Source organism: Anolis carolinensis, chromosome 1, assembly GCF_035594765.1.
Source record: "Anolis carolinensis isolate JA03-04 chromosome 1, rAnoCar3.1.pri, whole genome shotgun sequence".
Lineage (NCBI taxonomy): Eukaryota > Metazoa > Chordata > Lepidosauria > Squamata > Dactyloidae > Anolis > Anolis carolinensis.
The window spans coordinates 164424753-164442235 of NC_085841.1; the positions used below are offsets into that span (position 1 = coordinate 164424753).

A 17483-nucleotide genomic window follows, 5' to 3' on the forward strand; every position below is an offset into this window, starting at 1 on the left:
TCAAGTTAGTGATACACTCAAGGCAATGATTTGAACCCTTTTGTCAAATTGCTTTCTTCTAGATCAATAGGTCTCAACCTGTGGGTCTCCAGATTTTTTTTGGCCTACAAGTCCCAGAAGTCCCAGCCAATTTATCAGCTGTTAGGATTTCTGGGAGTTGAAGGCCAAAACATCTGGGGACCCACAGGTTGAGAACCACTGTTCTAGATATATCTGAGTTATGCAATGGACAAGGATGGTGAGAGTTTTAGTTTGGAGGATGAAGAAGTGCTTCTATATTGGGCCACCAGCTACTACACATGGCTCAATCAATGCGATCACACTCCAAGGAGACACCCCAAGATAATCCCTAGTGTAATGTGGTTGGACCTAAGAGGTAAGTTGTGGGAATAGATGTGCTGTGTGTGCCTGTTGATTTATGCTACTGCATGAATTTCATAAGATTTTCTTGGGTAAAGAATACTCAGAGATGGTTCACAGTTGCCTTCTTTTGAAATGTAGCCTACAGCACTTGGTGAAATGAGCATGGCTGGCTCTGCTATTTGGCAGAGCTGGCTTCCTTGGACAGATGATTTTGGGTGACAGCAAATGCTTCAAGATTCTATTCATTACCATTGGGCTTTTAATGGCTGGAAATGGAGAGAGATGTTTGTGATATAGACCTTTCTTCCTCCTGTACCAACATAGGTTGGCTGGTTTGGGTATTAGGCAACTTAAACTGGGTGGGGATGCCATTGGTTGCTCTGTCTCAGGTAGCCAAAAGACTTGGGCTGGTCCCTGTCTAAAGACAGCCAAGTTAAGCTGCTTCCTGCACTGTTCCGAGAGGTGGGTTTCAACAGGTAACACTCTCTTGTAAATGCAGAATGTGGACATAGAAGGAGAAGAGCACTGGTTATAGAATTGAATGCAATGCTGGCTAATGGCTATCCCTGCTACTCAGGTGTGTAAAGAGATATGCTGCTCCAAGAGAAAGCTGGAGTCCTTTCAAAATCCAGAGAAGGTTTGATATCTTTGTAAATTCTCCCCTCTATCATGTGAAGGGCAGTTTGGTTTTAGCTGCAATGCAAATGATCTAAAAAGATCCTTTCCATCATCCAGTGTGGCCTTTTAGGTGAATATTTCTTCCTTCCACTTTGGAGTGCCCAGGCTTTGTTGCTGCTCTTTGTTCGTCTCTTTTGAGGATGAGAAGACAGCAAGGCAGAGAATGACTTTGGAAGAAGGTAAGATGTACTTGGCTAGACCAGTGCTATCAAGGCAAGACTTTGGAAAAGAAATCCAGGTCTCCATTTAGTGAATCTTCCCCTGTGCAACATGCCTTCTTTATTCCTATCTGAGCAGTACACAGATCCATCTAAAGACTCGCCACTCCCAATTCAATCCAGTCTAAGAGCAAATAAGCCTGAACTATGAGGCTATCCTACTTTGGACATGTCTTGAGACAGCATGACTCATTAGAAAAGATGGTAACTCTTGGAAAAATGGGAGGCAGTCGGAAAAAGAGTAAGATTGTGTTGGTGGTGGACTCAATACAGCCAGAGGCTGTGAGATTGCAAGACAGAAGGCCCTTCCACACAGCCATATAACCCAGGATATCAAGGCAGAAAACCCCACAATATCTGCTCTGAACTGGATTATCTGAGTCCACATTGCCATATATTCCAGTTCAAAGCAGAAAATGTGTGATTTTATTCAGCTGTGTAGAAGGGGCCTTAGGAAGAGCAATTGATGACTAGGTCTCTTGGAGACCCTTTATAGAGTAGCAGTGTTGAAACAATCTTTAGGTAATTAAAACACAAATTATCTGTTAGCAGGAGATCAGGGCATACAATTTCCAAAGCGTCATCTCTACCAGAAAGTAGTCCCCCAAGTTTAGCAACCATTACAAAGGCGTGACACCAAGGGCAGTAAAGCTGGCAACGTCAAGCCCCTCTCAGTGCTTTGGATGACAATGCCCATCTGCCTCGCTAGCAAGGCAAATACTGGGGGATTCGAGATGTAGCCTCAACTTGGAGGGTGCCAGGTTGCTCTCTGGAGGGGAAACCTCATTACACTATGTAACAAAATTTGAAAAATGTTATGTTCCCAGTTTGAAAGTGCTATTTCCTGTTTCATTGTGTGGTACTTACTTTGAATGTAGTTGTTATGCTCCAGAAACCTCCTTTTCGTGGCTGCCATGAATCATGTAGAACTGATTAAGACTGTTGAGATATTCATTGATTAGGCAGTTTGAATCCGGGGAGTGGGGTGAGCTCCCATCTGTCAGCTCCAGCTTCCCATGCAGGGACATGAGAGAAGCCTCCCACAGGATGGTAAAACATCCGGGTGTCCCTGGGTAATGTCCTTGCAGATGGCCAAATCTCTCACACCAGAAGCAACTTGCAGTTTCTCAAGTTGCTCCTGACAAGAAGAAAAAAAAATCATTGAAAACTATAGCAAAAGGTGCTGCAGGATGTCCCACAAAAAGAAAGTCCTTGCTGTTTCACAGACTTTCCCTGTGTTTTTATGATCAACCAATCAGGAAAGGTCATTTAGAACCTTAGAACAAATATCTTGTTAGATAGTGTTATGGGACTCTCTTTGAAAGACCACAGCTCTTTCCTATGGTGTCCTGGGCTCAGAGTGGGCCTGGCACCCCACTCTCAGAATTTGTTAGGAGGAGACTGTGGGGAAATCATAGTGTTATAAGGCTAAGGGGACACACACGATAGCCATGTTTAAATATGTGAAAGGATGTCACACTGAAAAGGAGCAGTGGATTCAAATGGCAGGAAAGGAGATTCCAGTTAACATTGGGAAGAACTTCTTGATGGCTAGAGCTGTTTGACAGTGGAATATATGAGCAGAGACATATACAATTTATCTCTAAGGTCGGTTATGTTAGATGTAGATGAAATGATAGGTTATGATATTTAATTTTTTGGCTATAATTTGGCTGAGGGTATTGTTTTTTGGGGGACATAGTTGTTTGTTTTGTGTTTCTTATTTATGAATTGGATCTGGCATTGAATGTTTGCCATCTTTTGTTGTGAATCGTGCAGGCATGATTGGTGGGGACAAGAGGTAGGGCCTTCTTAGTGGTGGCCCCTCGTCTATGGAACTCCCTTCACAATGAAATCAGGTCAGCCCCCTCCCTCCTGTCTTTCAGAAACAAACTTATGACGTGGCTGTGGGACCAAGCATTCAACAGTAAACAGTGCAGTAACGATAATGGATTAATGGTGTTGACAATTGGACAGGCCTTGGACTATGATCTGGATTGTGTGATTTTAATTGATGTTTTAATAATTAATGTTTAATTGTATGGATTTTAATTGTACAGTATTTGTTTATTGTTATATTTATATGTATTGGCATTGAATTTCTCCCTGCCATGACTCCCCTTTCTGGGTGAGAAGGGCGAGATACAAATACCGTATATACCTGAGTATAAACCAAGTTTTTCAGTCCTTTTTAGGGCTGAAAAAGCCCCCCCTTGGCTTATACTCGAGTGAGGGTCCTGCCCGGCTTATATTTGGGTCAGTTTATACTCAAATATATAGGTAATCAGAGTTGGACAGTCTTTTCTTATTAAAGTCTTATTATCTTAAATTACAGTTGTGTGTAAATATTCAAAATCATTTAACCTACTGATGTCTCAATTAATGTAATTGTATAAAAGGTAAAGGTTTTCCCCTGACGTTAAATTCATGACCGACTCTGGGGGTTTGTGCTCATCTCCATTTCTAAGCCGAAGAGCCGGCGTTGTCGGTAGACACCTCCAAGGTCATGTGGCCGGCATGACTGCATGGAGTGCCGTTACCTTCCCGCCGGAGCAGTACCTATTGATCTACTCACATTTTGCATATTTTCCAACTGCTAGGTTGGCAGGAGCTGGAGCTAACAGTGGGCGCTCATTCCGCTCCCGGGATTTGAACCTGGTACCTTTTGGTCCGCAAGTTCAGCAGCTCAGTGCTTTAACGCACTGTGCCACCAGGGGCCCCAATGTAATTGTATAGGTATCTATTTTTATTTTTGAAATTTAACAGTAGCTGCTGCATTTCCCACCCTCATCTTATACTCAAGTCAATAAGCTTCCCCATTTCTTTTGTGGTAAAATTAGGTACCTTGGCTTATATTTGGGTCGGCTTATACTAGAGTATATATGGTATGTGAAATAAATAAATAAATAAATAAATAGAGTCCCCTTGGGGAGAGAGGGCGGAATATAAATAGTTTTTATTTATCATCATCATCATCATCATCATCATCATCATCATCTGTGTCAAAGAGTCTCTTTCTCTGGAGGCTGGATGTCGAGATTAGATTGCTTGGAATGGATTGTCCCAGCCTGGCAGGGGGCTGGACTGGATAGCCCTTGGGATGTCTTCCAACTCTTCTGTGATTCTATGAATTGTGCAGTCTTGAAAGGGCTGTGGTCCCTCTCTTTTGGCCTCCTCCAGGGATTGGGGGCGGGTTGGGAGAGGGCTAGACTGCCACTTCGCATTGTGGGAGCCCCACTCTCCTCCTGCCTTGGCTGTCTCTCCTCCTTTCTCTCTTCTAGGCTCCCTTTCTGGGACCCAAAAATGCCAGCGGGTTGTCCCTTTGGCAAAGCGATTGTGGTAGGATTCCAGCCTTGGGTCCCTGCCTTCCAAGGCCTAGGATGCCCAGGGAAGGATGTTGAATGGGAGGGAGGCAGGGTATGTGTGAAAAAGATCTTTGAGTCCTCGTGAACAAATTAAACATGAGCCAACAATGTGATGCAGTGGCTAAAAAAGCCAATGGGATTTTGGCCTGCAGAAATAGGAGTTAGTGTCTAGATCCAGGGAAGTCATGCTGCCCCTCTATTCTTCCTTGGTCAGACCACACCTGGAATCACACTGTGTCCAAATCTGGGCGCCGCAATTCAAGGGAGATGTTGACAAGCTAGAAGGTGTCCAGAGGAGGGCGACTAAAATGATCAAGGGTCTGGAGAGCAAGCCCTAAGAGGAGCGGCTTAAGGAGCTGGGCATGTTTAGCCTGCAGAAGAGAAGGCTGAGAGGAGACATGATGAGGGCCATGTATCAATATGTGGGGGGAAGTCATAGGGAGGAGGGAGCAAGCTTGTTTTCTGCTGCCCTGGAGACTAGGACGTGGAACAATGGCATCGAAGGACAGGAAGGGAGATTCCACCTGAACATTTGGAAGAACTTCTTAACTGTGAAAGCTGAGTTGTTGTGAATTTTCTGGGCTGTATGGCTATGTTGCAGAAGCATTATATCCTGACCTTTCTCTCACATCTATGGCAGGCATCCTCAGAAGTTGTGAGGTACCCTTGGAAAACTAAGCAAGGGGGGTTTATATATCTGTGGACAGGGCTGTAGCCAAGGGGGAGGGGGCAGTAAGGGGTTCAGACCCTCCCCTCATTTAAAAAAAAACCTGGTTTACTCATGAAATTTAACTGATTAACCAAATCCCCATGGGTGTCCAGTGTCCACTGAAGTTTATCTGTCTTGAGTATCCACTGCAGTTTATTGATGGAGCCTGATTTCTAAATTATTTTGTGTTATGGAACTAATTTTCATGATTTGCTACAAAAAGGTTTAACCCCTCCCCCCATTTTTTTCTGGCTATGGTCCTGTCTGTGGAAAGTCCAGGGTGGGAGAAAGAACTTTCGTCTGTTGGAAGCCAGTATGAGTGTCGTAATTAATCACCTTGATTAGCATTAATTGCCTTGCCAGCTTCATGGCCTGGCTTCCTTCTGCCTGGGGGAATCCTTTGTTCGGAGGTGTTAGCTGCCCCTGATTGATTTTGTGTTATGGAACTAATTTTCATGATTTGCTACAAAAATGTTTACCCCCCCCCCCCCAAATTTTTTTTCTGGCTATGGTTCTGTCTGTGGAAAGTCCAGGGTGGGAGAAAGAACTCTTGTCTGTTGGAAGCCAGTGTGAATGTCATAATTAATCACCTTGATTAGCATTAATGGTCTTGCCAGCTTCATGGCCTGGCTTCTTCCTGCCTGGGGGAATCCTTTGTTCGGAGGTGTTAGCTGCCCCTGATTGATTCATATGGGGAATTCCTCTGTTTTCAGAGTGTTGTTCTGTGAGAGTTGTTCAGCAGTGGAACTCTCTGCCCCGGAGTGTGGTGGCGGCTCCTTCTTTGGAGGCTTCTAAGCAGAGGCTGAATGGCCATTTGTGAGGGGTGCTTTGAATGCGATTTTCCTGCTTCTTGGCAGGGGTTGGACTTCCAACTCTAGGATTCTATGAGAGAGAGAGAAAAGAAGAGGGAGGGAAAGCGGAAAGAAGGAAGGAGGCTCTCCTTGCCTCCTCTCTGCAGGTTGCCCTTCTCCAAGCCACCTGGGGGGAGAGGTGGGTGGCACTGCCCCGGCTGTAAGTCCTTTGGACACAAAAAGAGAGAAAGAGAGAGAAAACAGGAGCGGGGACCAGCTTGGAAAGAAGCCTCCTGGCCAACCTTAGCTGCGGCAGTACCGCGTCTCCTCTGAGCAGAGAATAGGCTTGGAAGGGGGAGAAGAGGAGGAGGAGGAAGAGGAGGAAGAGGAGGAGGGGGCTGTTGTGGCCGGTGATGGGAAGTTCCTGACCATCCAGCAGCAGCAGCAGCAGCACTAGCAGCACCTTCTCCTCCTCCTCCTCCTCTGCCCAGAGACAGACAGGGAGACAGACAGACAGAGCGAGGCACAGAGGAGGAGGAGGAGGAGGAGGAGGAAAGGGGGGAGAAAGAGGCGAGCTGATGTCTAAGGGAGTCACTCGGAGGAGGCAAGGCAGGCAGGCACCGCTCAACTTCTCCGCCGCTGCCTTCGCTGCTCCGGCTCGGCGCCACGACGCGGGATCTCTTCGGAGCGGACGGCGCTGCCAGGCTTGGGCACTCCTCCTCCTCCTCCGCCGCCTCCTCCTCCTCTTCCTCCTCTTCTTCCTCGTCATGGCAAAGCTGCGGTCGGGGATCTGACTCCGTTGACCGGGAGCCACTTGACCGCCGCCCCCTCCTTCTCCTCCTTCGCCTCCTCCGCGATGTATTACTCTTTGCTCTCCGCCTGCACTTGCCTGTGAGTGGAAAAGACAGGGCTTTGGGGTGCCTTTGGGTGGGACAGGGCTTTGGGAAGGGTCATTTTAGGGTGGGGGGGGGGGAGGCTGTCTGGTCTGTCCCCGCCAGAAGGAGAAAGAGAACCCAACCCAACCAAAGCCGGCTCTGGGGGAACTTGAGCGGTGCCTTCTCACTTTCTGATCAACCCCTTCCTCTCTTTCTTCTCGTCCCTCCCCAGGTGTTTGCGCCTCCTGCTGCTGTGCCTCCAGGTACAGGTAAGGGACCTTCCGCAGCCTCCTCTCCGCCCTCTCTTGAACCCCAACCGGGATGACTTTGGGGGAGAAAGGAGTTGGCCACTTGGCATGGCCCTGGAGGGAGAAGTTGGCGAGGTGGGGATGGATGCACTTGCCGCCACACAGTCCGATATCCCAGAATATCAAGGCAGGAAATCCCACAGTATCTGCTCTGAACTGGAATACATGGCAGGGTGGACTCAGCTAGCCCAGTTCAAGGCAGATATTGCGGGATTTCTTGCCTTGATCTTCTGGGATATAGGGCTGTGTGGAGGGGCCTTCACAAACACACACAGAAAGAGAATTAAATGGGCATCTTGGCTCTTTGACCACTTTCAGCTCCAGCTCCATGCGGGGACATGAGAGAAGCCTCCCACAGGATGGTAGAACATCCATGGGAAACGTCCTTGCAGACGGCCAATTCTCTCACACCAGAAGCGACTTGCAGTTTCTCTAGTCGCTCCTGACACGGAAAAATAAAACCCAAGCCCCCCAACCTGGAAGAAAAGTGTGCAAAGATCCGAGTTGGCCATCTCTCTGCCTCTCTCTCTCCAGAGAAACCCTCTTCCACGCCACGACCCTTCTCCCTCCAGATCCAAAGGAAAGGGGCCGCTTCCCACTTTGCCACCTCGGAGCGTCCCAGGCGTGGGTTAAAAAACGGGTGGCGTGGTCTTGGGTGGAGCTGATCACATTATTTTCCATGACTTGAACTTTCTCTCTCTCTCTTTTGGTTAAAAATAAGAAGAAGGCGAAGCGGCGGGAGGGATGTATGTATGGGGTGGGGGGACTGGCGCCGACTCGGGACCCGTGTCCATTCCCACGTGCGTCGGGAGAGCGGGCCCTTTGGCAGAGCAGGTGCGGCGGCATCGGCGGTGGAAGGGGGGCTTGAGCCCCGTGTTCCTTCCCTCCCCCCTTTTTGTTTCTGCGAGTGGGCGTGCGTGTGCGTCTGGCTCGGTTGTTTTTTTGTGTGTGGGCCGCCTTCCCACCGGAGTTTGGTTGGGAGACCCTGCCTGGGCTGAAGCACTCCTGCCAGGCTGTGTCCGGCCGCTGCCGCTTGGAAAAGAGCCTCCCCTCCTCCTCCTCCTCCTCCTCCTATTCCTCCTCTTGCTGCCCCTTTTCATCTTCATTTTCTTCCTCTTTCTCCTATTCCTCTCTCTCCTGCTTCACTTCTTCTTTATCTCCTCTTTTTCTTCTTCCTTCAACCCTTACTCTTTTCTTTCCTCGCTTCCACCTCCTCCTCCTCTTGTTGCTCTTCCCCTTCTTCTTCCTCTCCTCTTCTTGTTCCTCCTTCTCTTGTTTCCCTTCTTCCACTCCTCCCCCTTCCTCTTCTTGTTCCTCTTCCTCACCTTCCTCTTCCCCTTTCCCTGCTCCTCCTTCCTCTTTTTCTTCCTCCTCCCCCTCCCTCCTGCTGAACTTCTTTATCTGCTCTTTTTCTTCTTCCTTCAACTCTGACTCTTTTTCTTCATCTCTTCCATCTCTTCCTTCACTTGTTCTTCTTCCTCTTCTCCCTCCCCCGCCTCTTCCTCTTCTCCTTCACTTCCTCCTCTCCTTGTTCCTTCTCCTTCTCTTGTTCCTTTCCTTCTTCCCTTCCTCCCATTTCACCCCCTTCTCTGGTTCCCCTTCCCCTTCTTCTTCCCTTTCTCTTCTTCCTCTTTTTCCTCCTCCTCTTTTTCTTCTTTCAACTCTTATTCTTTTCCGTCTTCTCTTCCACCTCCCCCTTCTCTTGTTCTTCCTCTTCCCCTCCTCTTCCGCCTCTTCCTCTCCTTCTTCCTCTCCTCCTCCTCTTGTTCCTCATCTTCTTCCCCTTCCCCTTCTTCTTCCTCCTCCTCTTCTTGTTCCTCTTCCCCTTCAGCTTCCTCTTCATCTCCTCCTTCTCTTCTTCCCCTTCTTCTTCCTCTCCTCTTCCCCTTCCTCCTCCTCCTTTGGACGGCAGCGCCAGTCTCCTCATTCCCTCCCTCCTCCCTCCCTCCCGGAATGCACCTGTTTGCCAGCGTTGCTGCTGCGGTTCTTGCACATCGGGCAGGAACGGGATCCTGTACAAACGGATTAAAGCCTCTGAAACCGGAGCCGCGCCGCAAGCCAGACTCTCCCCAAAACGCCTGGCCCAGCGAGGGAGCCCTCTCCCTCCCCTCCCCTCCCTTCCTTGAAAGGATCCAGTAGGAAAAAACAACAAGGAGCGGGGACTCGGGGAAAGAAGGCAGGCGAGGGAGGGAGAGAGAGAGAGAGAGAGAGAGAAAGCGAGCGCACTCCGACTCTCTCTTCAGCTGTAAATTACTCTGCGGTTGGAAGGAGAAGGCGTTTGCTCGCCGCGGAGGAGGAGGAGGAGGAGGAAAAGGGAAAGAAGGACAGCCCCGCTTTCTCTTTTCTTTCTTTTTTTTCCTTGGGGGTGATTTCTGATTTCCCCACCTCCTCCCCCATCCTCACCTTTATCACCAAACCCTTCTCCTATCCCTCGGTTGCTTTAGGGAACCAGGAATCAAACAAAACACCTTTTTGGCCGCTTGCCTGTAAAGCACTTGCTAAAAACCTGATCTCTCACTTTCAAGTAAAACTGGGGACGTTGTTGGCAGTTGGAACCTTTGTGTAGTTGGAACTCTCCGGCTTTCCAAAGCAATAAAAGAAGGAAGAAGAAGCAGGAAAGAGAGAGAGCGAGAGAGAGAGGGGATACTTTCTGTACTTCCCTGCTATTGGAACCATACTTTCCTTTAGTGCTGATTATGCAACATTCTGCAGCCAGGAGATCTGACAGCAGGGCTGGCTCGGCAGGGAAGAAGAAGAGCCGGCAGGAGGAGCCCTGCCTCGCCCTCCTCTCTCCTCCTTCCAACGCTTCCTCTGCTTCCCTTCCTAAGATTGGCGCCTCACCCCCAGGCCCCACTGATTCAACCACTCAGACTGGGGGTGATGGGACTTCATAGTCATTCACACCATAGAACAGGCATGGGTAAACTTGGGCCCTCCAGGTGTTTTGGACTTCAACTCCCACAATTCCTAACAGCCGGTAGGCTGTTAGGAATTGTGGGAGTTGAAGTCCAAAACACCTGGAGGGCCCAAGTTTGCCCATGCCTACTATAGAACCATGCAGTTTGGTTATTTGGCGTGCTGATTCGGAAAATTGCATTGGATAGATCACATCAGCTCTGGTTTCCGATACCGAACATATACCATCCAGTAGTCGCCATCTCCTCGCCCACAGAAAACCATATTTAATAATCTAGAGCTGATGTGGTCTAGCCAATGCTATTTTCTGAATCAGCACCCCAAATAATACCAGGAACAGGCCTAAAAATGAAGACACCAACACATTTTTTTTGTTGGGTTGTGTTATTATCCCTAGTAGTAATGGTGAGGCTGTGGACCATATTTTAGTTCTTGCGGATCACTGGAGGTCCACGGACCACTGATTATAGAGATGGGCCAAAACTAACAAAGTGAACTTCAGCAGGAACAAATGCAAGTTACTCCACTTAGGCAGAAAAAATGAAATGCAAAGACACAGAATGGGGGATGATGCCTGGCAGTAAGTGTGGAAAAGATTTTGGAGTCCTAGTGGACATTTGTGCCAACAATGTGATGCAGCAGCTAAAAAAGTCAATGGATTTTGGTCTGCATCAATAGGAGTCTAGTGTATAGATCCAGGGAAGTCATGCTCCCCCTCTATTCTGCCTTGGTCAGACCACACCTGGAATACTTTGTCCAATTCTGGGCACCGCAGTTGAAGGGAAATGTTGACAAGCTGGAATGTGTCCAGAGGAGGGTGACTAAAATGATCAAGGGTCTGGAGGACAAGCCCTATGAAGAGTGGCTTAAAGAACTGGGCATGTTTAGCCTGCAGAAGAGAAGGCTGAGAAGAGACATGATGAGGGCCATGTATCAATATGTAAGGGGAAGTCATAGGGAGGAGGGAGCAAGCTTGTTTTCTGCTGCCCTGGAGACTAGGATGCGGAACAATGGCTTCAAACTTCAGGAAAGGAGATTCCACCTGAACATTAGGAAGAATTTCTTCATTGTGAGAGTTATTCAGCAGTGGAACTCTCTGCCCTGAAGTGTGGTAGAGGCTCCTTCTTTGGAGGCTTTTAAACAGAGGCTGGATGGCCATCTGTCGGGGGTGCTTCGAATGCGATTTTCCTGTTTCTTGGCAGGGGGTTGGACCGGATGGCCCATGAGGTCTCTTCCAACTCTATGGTTCTATGCTTCTACCAGAGCCATCCAGTTCAGCCCCCTGCCATGCAGGGACACACCATCCAAGAAAATATCAGATATGGTTGCATCTGATTTCATGTTAACAATTATGCCTCCACTTTTCTGGGAGGAATACACTATGCAACACAATTTTTGTTCCTGGGTTATAAATGTCATTTCCTCATTGGTTCTCATTGGAGGGGGGCTTGAAGACAGTCAGTCAGTCAGTCAATCAATCAATCAATCAATCAGATTACTGATATGTGAGAGATGGTTTGTTCTCATTCTTCTAGTTTGCTGGCAAATCTTTAAACAGGAGCCCCACCATTATGGGTCTTATTCTGAGCCCAAACATTGATGAGCCCCAGCCAGGGACCCTCAAATCCATGCACACAGTCTTAATAGGAAGATGAAAAGGTGCAAACCTTGGAAGTTTTGATTGGCCCCTTTGCACAGGGCTGCGTCTGGACTGATTCAGGCTGGATTACATCTTTGGGGCTTGAATGGAGAGAGAGGGGAGGATTAGAGGATGTTGATTTTAATGATTGGTTTGGGTAGGAGTTAGCCTTTGGTGACCTGACATTAATTTTAAGCATCCTTTAGGCTCACTATTTATTCAGGGCAAAGGAAACTGTTGTTTTTGCTTCCAAGGCCTGTGTGCCGTATTGGCACAAAAGGTCTGTGGATCCATTGATTGGATTCGGTTCTCGGAGCCTCTTCCCACCAAAACGGTAATGATCAGGATAGCGAAGGTAAATAATAATAACTTGGAGAATTTTAGCCCGCAGATTGCATGTTACGTGGTGGTTTGTTGGCTGGAAGCTAAACTTAATTTTCCAGCGAGTTAGAGTTTTGGCATCAGTTGGTCGATGCAATGTTTATCATGGCTGGGATTATTTCAGTTTTAACTCATGGATCACCCTCCCTATTTTGACTAAATATCTGAAAGGAACAAATTACAGTAAGCCGAGTCTGCTGGGAATTCTTTTCCTCTGTACAGCCACATTGAAACGAATGGAAAATGAGTACAAACGCAATGGATTGGGCCCAGTGATTACTGACTATATTTTTAAAAATAACAATGGAGAAACTTAGTTATGATTTATATTTAGAACATAACTAGGAGAATGATGGGGGAGTCTGATACGCCCAGGGTCCGACTGCGGATTTCCATAGATGAGTGGTGACTCAAACTCAGTTCTCCTAAAGTCCTAGTCCAGTGGTTCTCAACCTATGGGTCCCCAGATGTTTTGGCCTTCAACTCCCAGAAATCCTAACAGCTGGTAAACTGGCTGGGATTTCTTGGAGTTGTCGGACAAAACACCTGGGGACCCACAGGTTGAGAACCACTGTCCAGTCCAACGGCCAAACCACTATGCCACACAATGGCTCATGGTTACCTTCAATTCAGTTATTTCTGCTTGTAAAGTGGTGGAGTGAATGTTCCCTCACTCCCTGCACCAATCCAAACACACCTGATCTCTCCTGAGTTTGGAGGCTAAGCTGAGAATGGCTGAGTTATTACTTGGATAGAAGACCTCCAGGGTTCATCCGGGAGGACTGGGAAAAATTCTTTAGGGCTGCTGCTGGTCAGAGTGGAAAATACTGGGTTAGGTGGAACAATGGTCTGACACAGTATAAAACAGTGTCTTATATTTCCATATTCCTGACCGAGGAGCACACAAGCCAGGGCATGAAGACAATGTCTGGCCGTTAGTAGATGATGGTGCCAACTGTGATGACAGCAGCATTGTATGAAATTGTACTCTGAATGGGTCGGTTAGAGGGAAACATGACTAGCATCTCTGGATCTCAGACTGGAGGTTTTAAGAAAGGAGTGAGTGCAAAAGCGATGCTTAGGAATATGAATTTTGGGGGCATAGCTGGGAGCCAGCTTGAGGTTTCCCAACCTGATGTCCAATAAATATATTGGTCTGTAGTCCCAATCACTTGGACATGATAGCTATTGCAAACCAGAAGTAGGGAGCCAGGGCCTCATTTACACACACAGATATAGTGCTATGATTCCACTTTAACTCCCTGTCATGAGGATTTCTGAGATAACAAATTGAGAGAGGAGCATTTATTATTATTATTATTATTATTATTATTATTATTATTTACTTCATTTCTATCCCGCTCTTCTCACCCCGCAGGGGACTCAGAGCGGCGTACAACATACACTTAGGCAAAAATTCAGTGCCACATTATACAAATCAAATAAAACATAACAAAAATCAATAGAAACAATCAATATATAAATACAATTTAAAACCATTAACATCAAGATATTAAAACATAAAAATATAAAACATCTAGGTACACCTCTCTCCCCCCCCCTCATGATCTGAAGATCTTTTTTGACTCTCTTGGAGGTCTTTTTAGGATCTTCAGCCTTATATCCCTTTGATCCCCAGAATTTCATAGGATGTAACTGTGGCCATTGAAGTGGAATTATAGTACTATAGTGGTGTAGTATGTGAAACCCAGATAAGGAGGATCGGGGACAGATTATTAGATTAGGATTGAAGAAATTTAGGTTCAAATCCCCTTCTAGCCATCAAACATCTTGGCTGCTCACCATCTCTTACTTAAGCACCCCCATAGTACTATTGTGAGTCATGTTGTGTTTATGTAATTTTGAGTTTTTTTGGTATGATATGAAGGGCAAAGAGAGAAAGATGAATGAACGAACACTAGGTGCATTTCTGCAGTGCAAAGCCACATAAGTTTAGAGCTGCTCCCTAGAAGTAGACTTGCTTGCTGCAGGATGGTACTGAGCATATGAATTCATCATTCCTTGTTTCCTCCAAGGTTGTTTGGTTTATCAGTCCTAGATCTCATTAGCTTAGCTTTCTTGGGTGCAGACTTGACATGACGTGCCTCTAAACCTGAAATTAGATATTTTGTTGTCACTGAGGATAGACATATACCACACATTTACGCCTTGCTGCCATTCTCTCAACTGTTCCTCATGTTAGCTGAAAGCATAGACATGCTTAAATCAAGGGGGAGTGGGCAGGCTTGCAAGACATCTTTCTCTTTTCTATATCAGTTGTGCTGCATAGAGGCACACTGTATCAGTGCCCATCTGCCAACACAAGAGATGTTGTGGGTGGGATTCGGTCTGCTCCTTGAAGCCCCATCTGTGTCTCCAAACTCTACACCGGAGGGTCAGGCGATCCTCTGGAGCAGATTTACTGAGGAGGGGGTGAGGTGGGGATGTTGGATGGAACCCATCCCCTATTTGTTCTTTGGCATACTGCGCTCCCGAATTGGGACTGCAAAGTTCGATGGTTCGATGGGGGGCTGTATTCTGTTTCTGTTGGCTGAAACTGCTCTGACATCAGGTGATCTAACCATAAAATCACAGTTACAGTGCCAAAACCTTTGATGATTTGTTGGGCTGGGGAAAATTAAGTGTCTGGACTCTCTTCCAGACATCTACTTGTTTCATTTTTTGTTTTTTAAATCACTTGATTTTTTCCCTCTCCCATCAGTCTCATACAAACTTTTGAATCTAGTGCCAGATCCCTAGAAATGTCCTTTGGGGGTGGATTTGAGAATGAACAGTACTACTTCACTTGGCAGTAGTTAGGTCTCAGCTGGAGTATGGCGTTTGGTTTTGGTCACCACATTTTATGAAGGCTATGGAAATGCTCAAGGAGGGCTGAGAGGCCAGGAGAAACACAGACTCCAGAAGGCAAGATGCACGCTGGAAAATCATATGTTTTAGAGGAGTCAAGGAGAAAGCAATAGCTCAATTTTCAGGCTGGCTAGGCTGCTAAAGAGACAATTAAAAAAACATACAATACAGGGTGAACAAACTTGGAACCGCCATTCTTTTCTGTACATTTATAAGCAGGGGCAATTCCACGCTTTTCCAGTCTGTGAGTCTTGAATAATACATTTGAGTGAGGGATGGAGATAGTGGCACCTTTCACATTACAAAATTGCAGCACTATTATTTCACTTTAACTTCCATAGCTGCATCCTATGATAGCTTAGGGTTATAGTTTGGTGAGGTCCTGGGCAACATCCTTGCAGACGCCCAATTCTCTCACACCAAAAGCAACTTGCAGTTTCTCAAGTCGCCCCTGACACAATAAATAAATAAATAAATAAATAAATAAATAAATAAATAGGTGAGGTGCTAGGGGAGCTCCCTGACCAAAACGTTTATATGTTGCACCCTAAATTACAAACCCCCAGTTTCTATAACATAGATCCATGGCAATTATAGTGTAATAACAGCACTATAACCGTGTAGTGTGAAGAGCCGAATGATTATGTGGCATGAATGTTATGCAAACTTGGAGGAAATCTGTTGATGGTATTGTTGAAGCTGGATATTCTCATGGGTGAATCTATGGAAAAGGTTAGCCTAAGAAAATATTGTCTTCCACCTGAGATGGTCCAAGTCTTGTTTACTTACCTGTGTAGAGTCAGATGGGTTACTCTGAGCATGCATTGCCTATGCTTTGACTCTTCGGAGCAACTGCAGCAGTTCTTGCAAAGCTCAAGTGAGCAATTTGGGATGTTCACAAAAAGAGCAATGAAAACTATGATTGCTGAGCTAGCCAACTTGAAAGCTTGGTCTATGAGAACAGCTGCATGCTGGACCGAGTGAAGAGAAGGCGCAAGCAAAGATCAGCTTATGTTCCTGCATCTACTGGGATTTCTTCATATGGAGGTGGACCAAAAAAAAAGGTCATATTCTGTAAAATTATTCCAAGAATGAATATTTTCAAGAGTGAAGAGTTGCTTTCAGAGATACACTGTGAAAGATTGCTCTGTTGGTTTGATCTAGCTCCATTTGCTCTCTTGCTTCATGTTTTAATTGTGGATATGGGTGAAGTGTGTGAAGGATCATTTACATTAGAGGGAAGCAATGCATGGTTCGCCCGATGTTCTTGGACTTCAGATCCCATCAGCTCTTCCCACTGGCACTGCTGGTTGACTATTGCTGTTGAGAGAATGAATCCAGCTGCATCAAGTGTGCCCAAAACTTGCCCATTTTGATTTTCGGTAATCTTTTGCCTGGAGACGTTTCTTGCTTTTGCTGGAGATATTCCCAGTCTAGATAGATGGCATAATCAGGAGCTCTAGTTGCGCCAAATCCAAAAGCACTGTCTGTCTTGTATGTGAGAGAAGAACCTTGCTCATTACATTGTGTATTTTTATTGTAAAGATTTGTGTTTATTGTGTAGAAAAATTCATTGCCTGGCTCTAGCAAAAAATACTCAGTGAGGCTTTTGATTCAGGGAAATGTTTCAACTGTATGAAGTGTGGAAGGGGATTTGATCTTGACCAGTTCCACTCTATGGTCCCACATGTCCTTTGAAAATCTGCTCTGGAAGGTTGGAGCAGAATAATGGAGGAGACAGTGCTGAGAGGTTGGGAGGACTCACCATTGTTTCCTGCCTATCCCACCTCTACCAGTGAAATGTGTCTTGAATCTAAATGAAACTCTGCTCTGAGAGATCCCCACCAGCAAAATAAGAAAGAAAAACCCTCTAGAAACAAACTGATCAGTATTTTCTAAAAAACGAAGTGTCCATATGAATGTGACATAAGCTGAAATCTTCTCTGGAAAGAATTGGCAGATGCATTGTTCAGTTAAGTTGTTAAAGACCTAGATATTCCTAATCCCTTGGAGATTCAGAGACACATGCAAAATGTTAAATTGCAAGTTCAGCAGGAGACCAGACAAGTTATCTGGTTCTGATATTATGTACCGATGGGGAAACACACCCATCCCATTTCAGATTGCACATGACTTCTGGATCCATAGACCCCTTCATTGCTCTAACATACCATTAGGTATGTGTGCATGATTTTTTTTCTTTGCAAATAATATTTTGAATTTTTTTCCAGATACAAAAAGAAGAGTAGGGAGCAAGATGGCCAAATCCAGGAGTCTAGGCTACATCTGTAATATATTTTATCTCATAATTATCTGTCTCTATTGTACAGGCACAGCCAATTCAGGCCAGGTTTGCTTAGAACTATCCTTCC

At 46.1% G+C, this 17483-nt stretch overlaps 1 protein-coding gene across 1 annotated transcript in view; it reads left to right on the forward strand.

Annotated features, from left to right (window-relative positions):
• The first annotated feature begins 6090 nt into the window (after positions 1-6090).
• Positions 6091-17483, forward strand: part of fgf18 (fibroblast growth factor 18) — a 148305-nt gene continuing 136912 nt past the window's right edge. Inside the window, exons 1-2 of the mRNA XM_062958039.1 lie at positions 6091-7015; positions 7232-7268. Of these exons, the coding sequence (XP_062814109.1) occupies positions 6981-7015; positions 7232-7268 (72 nt within the window). The 5' untranslated portion in view covers positions 6091-6980. The remainder of the gene's footprint in view (positions 7016-7231; positions 7269-17483) is intronic.